This window comes from Camarhynchus parvulus, chromosome 1 (genome assembly GCF_901933205.1).
Source record: "Camarhynchus parvulus chromosome 1, STF_HiC, whole genome shotgun sequence".
In the NCBI taxonomy this organism is placed as follows: Eukaryota; Metazoa; Chordata; class Aves; order Passeriformes; family Thraupidae; genus Camarhynchus; species Camarhynchus parvulus.
Window position 1 is genome coordinate 114,070,547 of NC_044571.1, and position 13,486 is coordinate 114,084,032.

Here is a 13,486-nt window from a genome sequence, read left to right on the forward strand (position 1 = left end):
TTCTGTTCCTGCACTACACCTACACTGGATTTTCCCCTATTGAGTGTTTACTAATGTTGATGTCATTAACTTACCCACCAAATTTTAAATTGTTTTCTCAATAAAACAGAAGTTAATTGATTTTTAAATATACGGAAATCTCCCAAGTATAAAACTTGTTGCATTGGCTTATTTTATTTTCCACGGAAAAAAACCCCAGAAAACTGATTAATAAGTAACTTAATGAGTAACAACCAAACACTACTAAAATAAAATAGCACCAACCCAGTAATCAAGTGGAGCCCATCCTCTATATGGGATGCTAGCCACCTATAGTTTTCCCGAATCCAGCTGGACAAGCATTTTTCCTTATCTAAAGCACCAAAATGTTCAAATATTGCTGTTTATTCCTTCTAACACGATGTGGAAGGGAATGACCCAGCTGAGCTCCACTGCTGGCCCCACACACCACGAAACAGAACAATAAATGTTTGAGGCAGCAGTTTTGGAGAACTCTCAGAAATAATTGAGATCCTAGGATCTAAAAGGTGATGGCTTTCCTTTCTTCCTCCTCTTTTTTTAGGGAGTGAAAGCTGGCTAAAGGCCTTTATCTGTATAAAACTGAACAAGTCACCCACTGTGGATGCAAGGTCTGACACTGAATAATCATTTAGGGGAGATTTGACTTAAACATTCTCCGTTGGTTTGGGTTTTTTTTTTTTAGCTGTCAACACATCCTGGTTTATCCAAATCTGAAAGCAAACTTCCAAGGCTGGAAAGAGGAAGAAGGGAGTATAGTTTTTAAAAATAGTTAAGAACACATCTACTTTACCCTTTAAATAATCCCCTCAGATAAACAGCTTCAGTAGCCAAGAAGCTCTGCCCAGCTTTCCTCACATCCATCTAATGAACTGCTGAGGGTCCAACATGAAATCTGGATCCCTGGGGTTGGGGATTGCTCTAGAGTGGAAAGGATGACAGGCTGCTCCTGCAAACCCATGTTCAATCCTTTTTACAGTGTGAACACAAGTTTAGGTGTTTAATTATTGAACAGTAAATAAAATGGGCTCTTTTCCCTTTTTTTTAAAATTCATTTAACCAATAGAGACCTTTTCAACAGTAAAATTAAGGTCTGAGACACAGAAAAGGAAGAATAACTTTTCAGAAATGTCACTACCTAAAATACAGTCACATATAGCCCAAAACGACTTTAGTTACTGTGCAGGAGGTGCAATCAAACAGTTTTTCAAAGTCCCAGAGGAAAAAAAGGAACCATCTCCTATGAATTACCTCAGTGTGCCCAATATTTGACGACACCTGAACCAGCTAAATTGGAGAAAATTTAATCATCTGAATTAACCAACTGAAATCAACACAAAATGACACTCTCCATACTTTTATTTCTGCGTGGGTTATTTTTAAAAATAAATTTTTAAAATCAATAAACTTAATAAAATAAAATAAAATAATAATAATAATAATAATAATAATAATAATAATAATAATAATAATAATAATAATTTTAATTACACTCTCCTGAGTACCATTTTCAGGCAAACCAAAATGATTGCTGTTGTCCCCTAAGTTATGGTCTTTTGACTGTAACAGAGAAGCTGCTTATTATTAGGTAAAGAGGCAGAGTTATGTTGGACACAAAGGATTTTTTTTTTCAATTGATGGCTCCAGAACAAATGCAGGGCTAACAGAGAAGGTGCAGACATGCAAAAGAAAGGCAAACGAAAGTTAAGAGAAAAATAGCTTTTGAGTTGTTTATTGGCCCACTAGAAAATACAAGGGATGATGTTCATATGCCAAATATTTGCCTTCTTATCTCAAAGCTTTAGAGATTTAAAAATCCCCAAACAAACACCCCCAAACGCACATCCAGAGCATTCCTGGGTGTATTGACTGCTTGTAGATCCCTGCAGAGCCATGTCCAGCAGTGGTCTGCAAACCAGGATGCATCTCCTTAGGAACTGATAGCAACCCAAAAGCTGGGAGGAGAGCATGGCACCACCATTACCAGGGGACTGGAAAATGGAGCAGGGAAAAAGGCAAAGGAGGTGGCTCAGGCAAGGCCTGGGTTCTCTCTGAGAACAATGACATGTTTTTCCTGAGGGATGCAGTTTGGGTACCAAGACGCTTAAAGATTTTCCAAGTTTCAAAGCGGTAAGGGCCTCACCAAACTACAGCTTGGTTAAGGAGGTTGGAACAGGAATCTCCTCCACCCAAAAAACTCTGCGATGTGTATGAGGTGTGCAAAGCTAGGAAATGAAAGAGTATTGTATTACCAGGACAAGATATAAAGGAAGAGGTGGAAAAGGAGCCCAAAGAGAGGTGGAACAGCCTTGGCTGGCACGGACTCATGACTCAGCGCTGCTGTTGCTGCTACTTCGGAGGCGCAAAGTTTCCACTGTGCATTTTTTGAAAGCCTTGGGTTGTGACTTGTCTGCCCTCTTAAATCCCAGGAAAAAGAAAAGCAGCTGCTGGGAAGGATGACTGAAGGGCTGAATGTGTTAGGAAAGAACTGAAACACTGGGGTAGCTTGAGAAAAACCGAGGCAGCAGAGGAAAAACAGAAGGAACTCATGGATAACCCCACAGGCTGCAGGATCCACTGCCTGGCTCACTGGTGGGGCTGCATGGCCAAGCAAAGAGCAGCTCTGAAGAATAAACTTTTTCATCTGCAAGCAGAACCACTTGCAAGGATCCAAATTCCAGGCCCTGGATGCTTCTGAGCGCAGTAATCGGAAAGAAAAATAACGGCTAAAAGCAGGCTCAGAGAAACTTGCTTGCATCAGTTCAGCAAAAAATGGGGTTTCTTTATGAAGGGCTTTCTTTGTAGGAATAGAGTAATTCTAACCTTAGCAGCCCCTTTATAAGGAACTAGATGTTTTCACTGAAAATAGAAGCTGACAGTCCTCCTCTGTTCTTAGAGAAATATTATTTTAACCTAAAGAATTCCATAAAAACTGCAGCAGATAGCTTAGCATTTTTAAAAGGCTGCCTTTTAAAATTCTTTTTAAATGGACTAATGCTGAAGTGTAGGGCATTTTCATTTTTCTTCTAACTGAACGACCAGTGAGACAAGACCAAAATCAGATATCCCACTTCTCCCCCCACTTAAAGTTCTGACATGTGTTTTTTGGAGACAGAAAAGTACATGAACAACTGAATGCAAAATCTACATAAAAAGAGAAGGTCAACGATAATATTGTTTGGAACGTCACTCATAGACCCACAGTCTTTATTCCAGGCAAAGTATATTATATTAAATGTTAAATGGACATTTAATATAGAGAATTCTAAAGAGCTTCTTGTTTGGGGGAAAAAAGGGAAACGTGCACTAAGAGGCTGAACTGTGACAAGTGCAGAATAGTATCAATAATCCCATTATAACATCTGATTTGTCAAACTTGTCTCTACAAGTTATTCTAAAATTCACAATAGTGTTCCTAACCATTTATGAAATGGAGCAGCTCAGTCTTTGTGGCCTTCACGGCCACTGATTCTCCATGGTTTTTTGGGAAGAATGGCCTGAATAGCCACGGGGTCCTACACTTCATTTTCCTGCCCTGCTTATGGATACCCCAGTGCTTTGAATGGAGAACATAATCCAAAGGTAGTACCAGGCAGGTGTTTTCTTTCTGGAAGCAGCAAGTTCTGCTGATGTATTGTGCACCACCATGGCTGAAAGGACCAAACTGGGCCATCAATATGCATGATCTCCACACCAGGCAGTGACTGGGAAGTGTGGACACTTGGGATCCTCTCCCAAAAAATGGAAAGTAAGTCTTGCTGAGATTTAAAACAAACTAACAGAACAGTGCAGGCTCCAGGTGTATCTGTAATCACAGGCATTCCACACTAAATATGTGATTTTTCAGGGATATGGCAAGGAACAAAGACTTAAAGTGCTCATAAGCCAGGCTGAAACACTGGTCTTACTCTGAGTTTTTTTGTCTAATGAATCCAAAGCTCGTTTAGAAAACACCAGTGATTATCCAAAAGAAATATCCTAAATTAAGTCACAGAATCTCAGAATGGCTTGGGTTGGAAGGGACCTTGAAGATCATCCAGTGCCACCCCCTGCCATGGGCAGGGACACCTTCCACTGTCCCAGGCTGCTCCAAGCCCTGTCCAGCCTGGCCTTGGACATTTTCCAGGGATCCAGGGGCAGCCACAGCTGCTCTGGGCACCCTGTGCCAGAGCCTGCCCACCCTCACAGGGAAAAATTAATGGGTATCAACCAAAGACATCATCTCCTAGCAAGTATCAGCCCCTTCTGAAGGCTCCCCACTCTCCCTGGAGTCCATGGAAGGGTTCATTTGCAGGGTCCATGGAAGAGTAGGAGGAAGCCCATGGAAAGCAGCACAGTTGGTTTACAAACAAACCTGCCTGGAATGGTTGTCTGTGACAGATGGGACCAACCACAGCAAGATTCCAAAGGAAGGAAAAAGAGGAGCCTCACAGCCCTAAGGATCCATGGGGGAACATCACTCAGTGCAGGAATAGGCCTGAATGGCTCTGGCATTTTTGCTACTGGATCCAGAGGTTTCTTGGATACAGCTTTTCCCACTCCTCCAAGCAGATGTGCCAACCAAGCTTCAGGCAGCAACATCCAAAATAAAGTCACACATGAAGATTCCCTGGGTCTGCTGCCTTCTCCTATAGAAATTCCTACGGCAGGAAAGGTGGAATATTCAAGTCAGACCTTGGATTGTAGGATTTCAGTAGCTGTTCTCTCTGCACAGGTAAGAAATGAACTCTGCTAAGAGAAAGAGGTGCCACATTCACACAGCCACCACTGGGAAGAAATTGAACTTTATGGACAAATACCAGCACAAAGCCCGCTCCAGGCTCTGGGCTGGGAGGAGGACATTCCCCAGCACTGGTGGACAGAACCATGGTTTTCATATGCAATTAAACCAACACTGAATCCCTGCTAAAATGGTTTGCAACACTACCAATAAAGTAGGAAGAAGGTACCTCAAAGCTCTGCCACACTTCTGAGTGGTGCACATGGAGCACCTCAGGCCTCCAGGGTCACTTCTTACAGGCTGGGTTTGTTTGTTTGTTTGGTTTTAGAATATTTTGCCCATCTTTTGAAACAGACACAAACCAACACTTGCAGACACTCAGTGAGCTCACTCCTGGAAAAAGATTTATTCTGAGTTTTTCCTACTGTTTCCTACAGAAAGTTTGAAAATATAATAAATACACAGATGGGTTTCAAAGCAATTTGTTGTCTTTCAAATTAATTGCTATCAAATATATCCAGAAACAGCAGCCATTCAGCTCAGGATACCCAGGATGGAAATTTCAACATAATCCACTCATGTACTACAAGTGAAAGTTTCTCTGCAGAGAAATCACAGAATGACAGCTAAATTCCTTCCAAAGATAAGCCTGAGATAAAAGAAAAACCAACCTAGTTTCTGCATATGGGCTAATTACAAACTAAACTCTCCTCACAGGACCTGGAATACAAAAGATCCCAATTCCCTAAAAGATGAAGTGTCCCAAGTCTTAAAAGTACATCTTCCATACACACACAAAAACTGATTTCCCAGGTTTTTTTAAATTACTGCTTGACTACAAAAGTCATCAATTTCACTACAAAACAAAACCAAGACAAATGCCTTAAGTAATACAGAAATACTCTAGAGGGAGGTTTAGCACTGCAGCAACTCTAAAATCATCCTCACAGGAATAAACAAGTAACTTAAGTTCATCTGTTAACAAAACAGCTCCTGAGCAGTCAACCCACGGCTGCTCCTTGTTTGTCCCCAAGTCGGGGACCCACCCTTAAAATCCACAATCTCTTCCTGCTCTCCCACAGCAACCTCCTGCATCCTTTGGGATTAAAAAATCCAACCCATTCTGCCCAGACTGAAGGCAATGATCTCATGGAAAGCTGCTTGCTGCCTTTGCAGGGCAGGTACCTCAAGTTATTTTTTCCTGCCGCTCCAGGGGTGCCGTAGCTCGGAGGTAGAGGAAAGAATTTGCTTCTCCCTGGAATTTTTGTTTTGTATTCCAAGCCTGTTGTAAGGCTGCGTTTTCCAGGCTGCAGCTGTTTTGCCTGGTGGGATGTAGGAATCAACCCAGGTGACTGGGGTTCCATGCTGACAGGGTTCTATTTACAGAGCTCCCCAGCACCATTCCCAAATCTCCCAGCTCTTCCTGAGTACTGTCTGCCATCCTCCTGCTCCTACAGTCACCACTGAAACATTCCAATAAACCAGTGTACTTTCAAAACAGTTTAGTATCCATTCTATCAGAGATTTGTGGTATTTTGGCTAAAATTCATTCAATTTCTCTCATTCCTTACGAGGGGAATACCATCACCTTGCCAGTCTTCACTTCACATGATAAAGTTAATTTTCACAAAGTGTTGGAATACATGATAAAGAAGAGCAAAGGAAAAATTGAGCCATGGCAGAAGTTACTAAGACATGGTGGGAATGTCTGATTTTAACCCTTATGATTTTAATCCTCTGAAAAATTGTTCAAAAGGCCACCGGGCAGCATGTTAGAACATGGTAAAAGAAATGGTCAGCTTCTCTTTTGCTTTTAAACCAATGGAAAACCAGTACATTCTGGCAAATATATAAATAAATTATACATAAAATACATATATAAAGATATAAAATTAATCATGTTATGTTTATTTATTAAGTATCTGCTTTATGTATTATGTATACACATGGACACATTATATAGACAAAAACTGCCATAAGAATATTGTAATTTTTTAGGAAATATTAATGCATGTATTCTGGTGTCTTGAATGAGTGTGTTTTCTAGGTCTGGTGAGACACAGGGTGAGGGAAATGGGTAAGGGTGACCATGGTGTCTGCTTACATCCACCTCCCCACCTTTCCTACTCCTCTCACTGCACCTCCAGCTGCTTTTCCCTCTCACATCCATTTCATCTTATTTAAGGCTCCTCTCCTGATCAGTACCATGGATATGAGCAGCTGCCAACAGGACTCTGTGGCTATAAACTACATGAAATTTTCTTTTCTCCACATCTGAAGATGTTTTAAATGCATGAAGTTTCTCAGTGCCACAGCCACAGCAATCAACACCGAGTGCCCTGTCCCCTCCTGATGACAGATAAGCTGGTTTTACTGAACACCCACAGCTCTTCATTGTTAATTTAACCTCTAAAAAACACAGAGAGGAGAACAAAATCCAAACAATTACTGCCTCTTTAAAAAAGAAAAACTAAACAGACACTTCTACTTGTGCCTCACTTGAATCGTAGGTCAGGGAATGGGTTCTCCCACCTTTTTTGTAGAACATCAGTGCCTTTGGTTGAGGTACTACAATTAGAAACTCATTAGCATGCAGGGAAACTCAACCTCCTTGAGGTTACTTGCAAATTCCAAGGGGCCAGGCCATGCTGATTGCCTGGAGTCACGTTTTACTCTGAAACAATGATAATGAAACATCAAGCAAAACCAAAACATGACAAGGAAGGTCATCCGTGTGTTCCCAGACTGTGAGAGACTGGTCTCTTGAGTTAAAAGTGTGAAATAATAGTAACTGCAGCAGAGATGCATTTATAACCTCCAGAAAAACCCCCCAAACCCCAACATTTTACCTATTAAACATGCTGGGTAGAACGGTTTTTCTGTAGGTAGCAGCAAAAGCACAAATTCAGTCAACTGTTTTTTCACCATAAGAGTATTCTCAGGCACTGATTTCAGGTAGCTTATTAATCATGGAGAATAGCTAATAATAACAATATAAAATTGCAATTTAAATGCTATTAGCAGGCATACTATTAGTGGGAAATGAGAACCTTTCTGAGCTCTCATTTCTGAATATTAAGGTAAGCCTCTAAGCATATATTAAATAATGCAGGACCAAAAATACAAGTGGAAGAGCTGAGTGCAGAATCCCAACTGATCACTAGAAAACTGCAGAATTGCTGATACACTGAATCCTTCTCCCATTTATACCACGGCGCAGCCTAGAAAAGCCAGGAAAGAACCCACTGGAGATGGGCAATAAGCAAAAAACAGCTCCAAAAACCTTCAAAGGCAACAGGTGAAAACACAACGCAAAAAAAACACAGACAAAATAAGAGCAGGGAAATTTAAATCCAGGCCCTGTAATTCATCACATACATTTGCACCACTTACCATGTAATTAGGGGCAAGTTATAAACACTGGGCTGGGGTGTTTCACTTGCCTTTGGACAGGTTCTCCTGCTCCCAACAAAAGCACTCTGTGTTCAGAAACTTGGCACCCAAGTGCAGGGCACCAACCTACAATTTTTTTTAAACCAACAAAGCCTTCAGTTCTGGGAAACTGATTTTCATTGGCCACCCTTCCACTGCTTCTCACTTGACAAAAAAAAAGTCAGATGTCAGAATATTCCAAATTCCCTAAGGTGACAAGAGGCATTTGGAGAGAATCTGTGAAAAGGTTTAGAAATCTGGCTTCATAAACTACTGAGCATTTCCAGCTCCCTTTAGAACTGATTTAAAAGGAATATCCCACTGCTGATGAATACAAGTTGCCATTTATTTGGAGCACAGCTTCTCCCCCCAAAAGGCTTTATGTGAAATTTTATTACCACCTCCAAAACAGAAATCCTTTTAGAAGAAGCATCCAACATTGTTTTGGAGCTGTGCACTTATCAGCAATCCAAGGAAGCGATCCCACAAGACTTCATTCATAGAAGCAGCTATTCAGTGAATCTCAAATGCTGCAGCTGCATTGCTGCAAAGCTGGGGGGGTTTAAATCCAAGGAGCTGAAAGCCTCAGTTGTTAGGTCTGAGCTTTCCAAAGCGCAGTGTAATTATTTTTCCAACTTATCAGGACTATTCCCTAAATGCAGTGACTGTTGTGTCTCTGCATATAAAAGACATACCCAGTGTCTAATGGATAAATGTGTTAAGAACTGGTGTTTTCTGCATCATTTAAAAAAGTCACTCAAGAACACACATTTTTAACCTCAGTTTCAGGAGACACCATCATTGAAAAATTCAGGTATTTAATCAAATTTAATACAACTGTCAATGGAATTGATACTTGCCAAGGTAAACTCATATCTGGAGGCAGAATGGGAGCACCAATAACTTATGGCAATAATGTCAGTGAGTGGGCTTAATTCAGCACAAATTCCACGTGGTGTAGGAAGGGTTTTAGGCTGAGAAGACAGGCAGAAAATCCAGTACTAAAAACCCATCCATCACAGGCACAGGAATCATCTTTTCCCCACTGACAGTGAAGCCTGGCCCCAGAACAAGTTTGCTCTGTGTATTTTGGGGGTGATGCAGCACTGGGGACTGAAAGGATGTTTAACATGACATCCTACAAACTGCACTTGGAAGCAGCCTGGTGACAGCTTGTGTTCTCACATTCCACGTCAGGCATATCTCCAGTTGGATTGATGGCATACTGAGCTCTACAAGCTCACTCCCTTGGATTTTATTCTACCTTTAATCTATTTTAAAATAAATTAATGTATTTTTAATCTGTTGTACTTGGACTTAAGCTCCAAGAGCCTTTACTGTAAATTAAACAGGCAGCTGCCCCTTATTAGATGCTTTCTAATTTTGGACTGGGGGAGAAAAAGCAATCCTCCCTCTTTTCTCACAAACAAATCAAAATTCATTCCACTCCCTATCACAAGCATGAGGCCAAATCCGCTTTTATTTCAGATGAATGGGAAGCTGCTCTTACTGAAGAATGTGAATTTAAATTTATTTTGGATCGAGTAAGCCAGAACATTTCCTCTCCCTCTAATTGACCTGATTTTACCTTTCACTCAAATTTCACACTGACTTCTCAGAAAACCACATGGAGTTTGACTTTATAACAATTGGGAAAAAAATGTTAAAAATGTTTTCTGTACTTGAGAACTTCCTCAAGTCAAAATACATGAAAATACAGAATGGGCCTAAGTTCTGTATAGATCAAAGTGATTCAGAACTTCAACACATTTCATGGTAAGCAACTTATGGAAAAGATAAATCAACAAAGCACACACCATGGTAATTTGCTGATTAACAAATTATCCCAACAGAACAATGCCCAGCCATCAAAATTATTCCAGAACCTACCTGTGCATATTCTTTCTCAATCGCAGCTCTTTTCTGACTGAATGCTCTGAAAGAAAAGCAAAGAAATTCAGTTAGAATATCAAGCAAAACACTCCAAATTCAATAATTTAGTCAAAATCCATTAACACAGAGAGCAAAACTCTACAAATTCAATAATTTACTTTAAAAGGAGCTTCTGCTGCACAGTCTGCAGAGTGAAACAGCAACAAAAAAGGGAAATGGTTTGACAAGTGCACATCAGTAGCCCAGCAACGATTGTGTGTGGACTTTACATGTGTGGTGGCTGAATTTCCAAGTTTTATTGGGCAAACTCAGTTCCCAGGACTACTCAGTTCCCAGACATAAATAGCATTTTCTTCTTGAGAAGCTCGTCAGTTTTCCAGTGGTACAGCCAAGGGAAAATTTGGGAGCACCGAACAGGATTTGACTTTATGTATCTAGACAGACTTACTTAATTTTCTTCAGACTTATTTTGATCAGAGTTATTTTCTTTAAGCTATACCACAAACTACTCAGCTTAAGGCTACACCATAGGCACAAAACAATCTAATTATATTTCAATTAGTTACACAATAACTCTGGTGACACACCAATCAAAAAAATACACCTCAGGAACATCCTCTAATTAAGTTAACTCAATAAAAAGGAGTCTGGACAGGCTCCATTTATTCCTGCCTATTTCATTTCATCCATGAAGAATATCCATCCACATGCTACAGGCCCAGCTTCCCGAACAGGATGTAAAATAAAAGTTTAAATGCAGCACAATTGCTTAAAATTCTCCCCAGACCAACGACAGCCCAAAAGATCTGGCCATATTCCAGCTCCAGCAGTTAAACTTCCCAAATCCCCCTTGTGTAACCCAGGTGGATTCCAAGGGCTGTGTGATTCCCATATGAAACACCTTGACAGGAACACGTGAAGTTGGCTGAGATGCCTGTGAATGAATTTCCTTTGTAAAGCATTCCAAGTATTCCAATTAATATTATAACCCAATTTCTTTTAGCATCTCCTGTTCCAAAACCCAATATCCCAGTAAGTTTAGCAAACACCTAGAAACCACAACATGCCTCTGAAAAGACCCACTTTTCTATCAGAAGTACAAAGAACTGCACAAATAACTCCAAGGAATAACCAAAATATGTTATCAATATTGAAGAGGTAGAAGAAAACAAGTGCCAGTCTTTGGAACATAAATCTGGGAATACTTTAGGTAAACAATGTTCTTTTCCAATTCTCAGCTAACTGCATTTCAAAACATAGAATCAGGGCTGAGTAACACCAAACCTGGGTATGAAGTTGTGTATTTCACCTGAGCTTTTCCCCCACCCCATTCAAATCAAATTCCTCTTAAATTAATTCCAAAACAATGACTGTGCTAAGCAGGAAGCCCAAGATACCCCCCAAAACTTCTACATTAAAAGTTCTGCACCAGAGAGGAAAAACAAAAACATTCAACCAGCCCTTGTGTAGGATTACCAAATACCATGGGAATCAAACTGATTCCCAAAACCAACTGAAATCTTGGGATCGGATCGACTACAAGCTCTGGCAGGAATGGATTGTACAGCAGCACCTCCTTATGAGAAATATGCCAGTTTTAGATATTGTTCTGTATTTTAAATGGGGAAATAGCTGGCAAGATGCTGTATGCAATATTTAAATTTGTTTTGCTGGATGAAGAAGAAGGTTAAGTGTGGAAAGGCTGCTGGGATCAGCTGTCTGCATTCCTTGGTGCTCCCTGTGGCTTTGGGACTGCACTTCCCTCCCCTGGACCAGCACAAAGCTGCTTTGAACCTTGGGACAGCTCATACAGCAACCCTTCTATGACAACTATGAATGGATTACAAAACATGATGAAAGGGGAGACTGAAGTCAACACATTTCCCAGGAGAAAATTATTTTGAGCAGGGGAAAAGAGAATTCTGACTAATAAATGCATCATAGTTTCTTAACTTGGGCAGTGTGAAAACTTTGACGTGTGTATCCAGATTTTATGTGCAAAACTGGGATTGTCTCAATCTTATTGTCATTCAGGATGGACTTTCAAATCCATTCATATAAGGAAACATTTGTTTCCATGAACTAATAAAATGTTATCTAACTACTGGTAACTTTTTACAAGATGAGTTAGTGAGTCTGCAAGAAAGCAGGAACATTTTTTCGTGGTTTTTTAAACTAGGGAGCATTAATACTTTTACGGCTTTTTCTTAAAGTAACCATTAACTAAGTGCAGGAAACATCAGAATTGCACCCCCCAAAAAGGCATTTTAGTTTGTGGACAGTAATTCCTAAGTATCTTGTTTATCCTATCAAAATTAATGCAATACATTTATTCCCTTCTCCCCATTTTCACTCAGGTTCTGTGAGACCAGGGAATTTGAAGAGAGCAGGAGAAAGAAAACTTCTCTTCCTGCCATCTCCACTTTGCTAATGACACTTTTTCTAGTGTTGAGCCCTCACTGCAAATTCCCAACCCCAAATTTCAACCACTGCCATGTATTTCCATCACTCATATCCATTAAAGGTAACAGATGCTGTGAAATATTGAGATATCTTTTTATATTCCCATCGTAGAAGAGCATAACAATGTGAATTAAGGAGTCAGGTCAGTGGAGAATCATATTTCATTAAGTTTTCCTACAGGGAAACAGGAGAAACAGATGGGTTTAATTATTTCATGGATGTCCACTTGGGCTGGAAATGTGTAAAGCTCACACCTTCATGAAAAATCAATATAAGAACATTAAAATACACATTAGTGTTTTACAAGACAATGTCCCATCTGCCAATATTGTGAAGTTGTACAAATCTGAAGATCAAAGTCACAGCTTGCACAGTAGAAAGTTAAACCCAGTGACACCCTGAAAACCAGAAAGTGAATTAGTCACTGTATAAAAATTTAATTCCATGCAGAGCTATGCAAAAACGTAAACACACACTTCATGTTCAGGGCTCTTGAATAAAAGAAGAGGCTAAATTTGCACCTGTGAATGTATTTCTATTCAAAGGCTGAGAAATGCAACAACAAACCAGGCAAGGCCTGAATCCCATTTGGAACAAATTCTCATGCAAGATGATGTTAATGATCAAAAACCCAAGGTATTAACTGGAAAATTCATACAGCTCACTTGACACCAGCAATTTGTGTTAGTGGGTTTTTGGTTGTGAACATTCAGACAATTTGTTTGGAAATTTTAATGAAATTTTAAAATCCTTACAATTAACACAAAGCCTCAGAAAACAGATAAACTAATATCACACCCAAAAGACCCAAAAACATTAGGCTAAAGAAATCCATCTTTTGACTGACCTTGACCTGAAATTAATTCACCCCCTTAAAAATTCCCAAAGTAAATCTCCATAAGAATTGCAGAGCACATTGCAGCTGGGTTAAAACTGACTCAATCCAGCACCACTTGAGAA

General features: G+C 40.0%; 1 protein-coding gene across 4 annotated transcripts in view; it reads right to left on the bottom strand.

Annotated features, from left to right (window-relative positions):
- Positions 1-13,486, bottom strand: part of FCHSD2 (FCH and double SH3 domains 2) — a 120,759-nt gene that overhangs the window by 84,196 nt on the left and 23,077 nt on the right. For all 4 annotated transcript variants that reach the window (XM_030945194.1, XM_030945106.1, XM_030944932.1 and 1 more), the window contains exon 3: positions 10,061-10,106. In XM_030945194.1, the coding sequence (XP_030801054.1) occupies positions 10,061-10,106 (46 nt within the window). The remainder of the gene's footprint in view (positions 1-10,060; positions 10,107-13,486) is intronic.